This window comes from Geospiza fortis, unplaced genomic scaffold, assembly GCF_000277835.1.
Source record: "Geospiza fortis unplaced genomic scaffold, GeoFor_1.0 scaffold95, whole genome shotgun sequence".
Classification (NCBI taxonomy): domain Eukaryota; kingdom Metazoa; phylum Chordata; class Aves; order Passeriformes; family Thraupidae; genus Geospiza; species Geospiza fortis.
This window is the reverse complement of record NW_005054333.1, coordinates 3,436,560-3,439,817: the sequence shown is the minus strand read 5'-3', so window position 1 is coordinate 3,439,817 and position 3,258 is coordinate 3,436,560. Positions and strand designations below refer to the sequence as shown.

The 3,258-nt window shown below is 43.7% G+C and overlaps 1 protein-coding gene across 1 annotated transcript in view; it reads right to left on the bottom strand.

The window, feature by feature from the left end:
* HOXA4 (homeobox A4) overlaps positions 1-3,258 on the bottom strand; it is a 7,804-nt gene that overhangs the window by 2,976 nt on the left and 1,570 nt on the right. The window contains exon 3 of the mRNA XM_005421777.2: positions 2,218-2,294. Within this exon, the coding sequence (XP_005421834.1) occupies positions 2,218-2,294 (77 nt within the window). The remainder of the gene's footprint in view (positions 1-2,217; positions 2,295-3,258) is intronic.

The following is a 3,258-nucleotide window of genomic DNA, read 5'->3' as shown; positions in this document are numbered from 1 at the left end:
CCTCTGTCCCCAGCACCCCGCCGCTGCGGACCGCGGGCGGCCGGGGGCACCAGGGACAGCCTTTTGCCCCTTTGAAGCTGGGCTAATTGGAGGAAAAGTTAGAACGAAGGTCGCGGGGAGGCCGAGGAGAGTCCTCGAGGGGCTTGCGGGGTGTGAGCCATAGAGCGAGCCTGAAAATAACGGGGAACAGAGGGGGAAGGGAGAGGGGAAGACGGACACGACGGCATCAAACACTTCCTACCGGCGATTACAGGGCTCACTGGGAGCATCCCTCCCCGCGGAGCAGAGCTTTCTGAACTACGAATTTAAGCCCGTTGGTTTGGTGTGCCTCGTCTGGGGTTTATTTTTAATTTTCACTTCCATAAGAAATCGCTAGCGCCTTCGCAGCAGTAGCTCGCAAACCCTGGTGTAGGAGGGAGAGGGCACTCGGGCACTTCTAGGTTGCTAAAACTGAGACTGTTAACGGTATTTGCAGCTCAGGGGGAAACGAGGCAGCCACCCTGACCTTAGGTAATTGAAATTTGATGGTTGAACTAATTACGCTCTTATTCTAAGGGGGAAAAAAAAATACTTATTGAAAGTCAGTTAGTCTGCCACGTTTGGAGTAGGCGCGAACTTTTTCAGATTATTTTTTCATCTGTACAGGAAAGAGTATAAACAGATAGAAATATTTACCACACCCTTAGAGAATATAATTGCTGAGTGGCTAAATCTCATCTGCTGGTATGGGAAAATACTTCTAATATATCAAGCATAAATATGATACAGTTTAGATCTTGCCTTCCTAAAGATATTACACTAACAGTTACCCTGGTTTAAATTCAGATTATTGTCTTTTGCAGTTTAATAGATAATGGATACATGCAATAAAATTCTATTTGAATATATATTCTATCTAACAAGACACACAGCGTATCGATTTATATTTTATCCACAGACACATAGGCGCGCACATTGCATGCGGCTTGTAATATGTTAGAACATTTCCAGCACTTGGGTATACTGGGGTACTTATCTAAACAATCACTCATTTCCTCCTACTATCGAATGTCTAATTTGTAAAGAGAGTTAAAACACATTTACTTACTCATTTCCAACAACACATCTATGGAACTTTAACTAGAGTAATAGATAAGTTTCTGTATTTACTCTGCGTGGAGAGGAAATGCGGTTACACACACGCGGTTACACACAGAGACGGCCGCAACTGCTCAACAGCACACATTTGATAGAAAAGGGGAGATTGTTTTATTTATATTCCAAACAACAAAACAACAGCAAACCCAATTCCTAAAAGAAAAAAAAAGCTCCCATCTACATGACTGTTAAAAATAAAAGACCGCCGAAATCCACCACGACAGCATTTCCCCGGTATAAAGAGATACATGCACACACAGAGACGCATACATACAAATACCTGCCGGCTAGCACCAGATGAATTACACTGGGGTATCGTAAATATTATCCTCGGCATAAGTCCTGAGGCTCTATGGCCGGAGCACTACAGCGGGCTGCCGTGTTCCCACGCCACAGTAAAACACAACGAGAAGTGTTGTCTCGGTTTGTAAGATCAGCGCTACATTGGGAGAGTTGACCGGGCTCTGCTTCATATTATTTACTGTGATTAGATCTCAAAGTTTCACCGTGCCCTTTCCTACAGGAGGGCTCTGGCGCTTGGTTACAGAGAGAAGGACTCAATTTTGTATACGAGTGTAAATCTGCAAGGTGACCTGAGCTGCCCAGCTCAAGTCTGGCTTTTTCGTGTGGTTCTCTTAGTCTGTGAAGATGTGCTGAGGCAGGACCTCCAAAAGGCCTGTTCCGTGTCTTTCTGGTTTTGTTATCATAAACAAGAACCCAGCCAAGACCACCAAGTGTTATCTTGCACACGGCCATTTCGACATTTTACTGCAAGATTTATGGCTGTAATAAACAATCTCAAACCCTTTTTTCCCCCAGTACTTCCCTTTAACAAACTTGTACCATCACCCTAAGTTCTCAAAGAAAGAAAAGGATAGGATAAAATAGGCCAGCTCCCTTATTTTTCCAGAAGGACTAAAGGCTCGATTTCACTGGAGAAGGAGACTTCCATCAATTAATAAAGAAGCGAGAGTTTCCTGGCCAAGGCTGGCCGAGAATGGGATGGGGACAGCACTGGAATTAAGTTGAGAGGGAGAGAGTAAATTTTCATGCACCAAGAAAAAGCAACTCAATACATACCGAAAGAGGGAGAAAAAGGGGATCCCTCTTTTTCTTGTGAAACAGGCAAGCATTCCTGTTACCCTCCACATACGCAGCTAAAACATAATTACCACGAAAGAGAAAATAATAATAACAACGGCAATAATAATAATAGTAGTAGTAGTAGTAGTGTAATAATAATAATAATAATAATAATAATAATAATAATAATAATAATAATAATTCAAGTCAACCTCTTGCCGTGCCGGGCATCCTCCACCGAGAGCGGTAGGAGGAGGAAGAATCGCACTAGCAGCCTGGTTTGACTTTGATTTGAACCATTTTGAATATATTTAGTCCCAGCTTTCCCCTCTTGAATGCGAGGCTGTCCCAAGTTTCAAAGTGACCGAAAAGTGACACCGTGTGCATTTTGTTTCTTATTAATCTTACACATTGACAGTCTTTGTTAAATAACAAGGCGTGCCCTTCACCAGGCGACATTTTCATATTTGTTAGACGCGGTGACCTGAAGTTCACCTCGGCCTTGGACTTAGTTTTTCTAAAAGGTCTATAACAGTGTCTTTTAGATAGCAGGGTGCTTTGCCCAGGTCACTTCTTCTAAGGGAAAAATAAGAAAAAAATCGAGGGAAAATGTAAACGTTATGGAATGTATCGACTGTATTCCTTTCTTTGTTCCTGGGAATGATACAGCCCCGAGGCTGCTCCTGCCTCCGTGGATGAGAGCGTCCTTCCCGATGGGTACTGCCGGGGCAATATTGGCATTTTTGCCCCAAGTTCAGCATTTGATAAAAGCAATGGTTTCCCTGGCACTGGGGCTCCTCTTAACAACGGGGTTGTTGGCGGGGTTTGCTCACCCTGTCCTGGTGCGCTTAAATAAACACACGTAAAATGTGATTTGTGCCCGGATTTTAAATGAATGGTCTTTTGAGCAGACCTTCCACGCCAGAGAGCAGCGTGCTGAATGCAGAGAGTGAAAGGACAGAAAGAGTTCGTCTCAAATTATTAACTGAACTGTCCTGTTCTAGCTTGTTGTCTTTTTTTTTTGGAACCGGGGGGGGG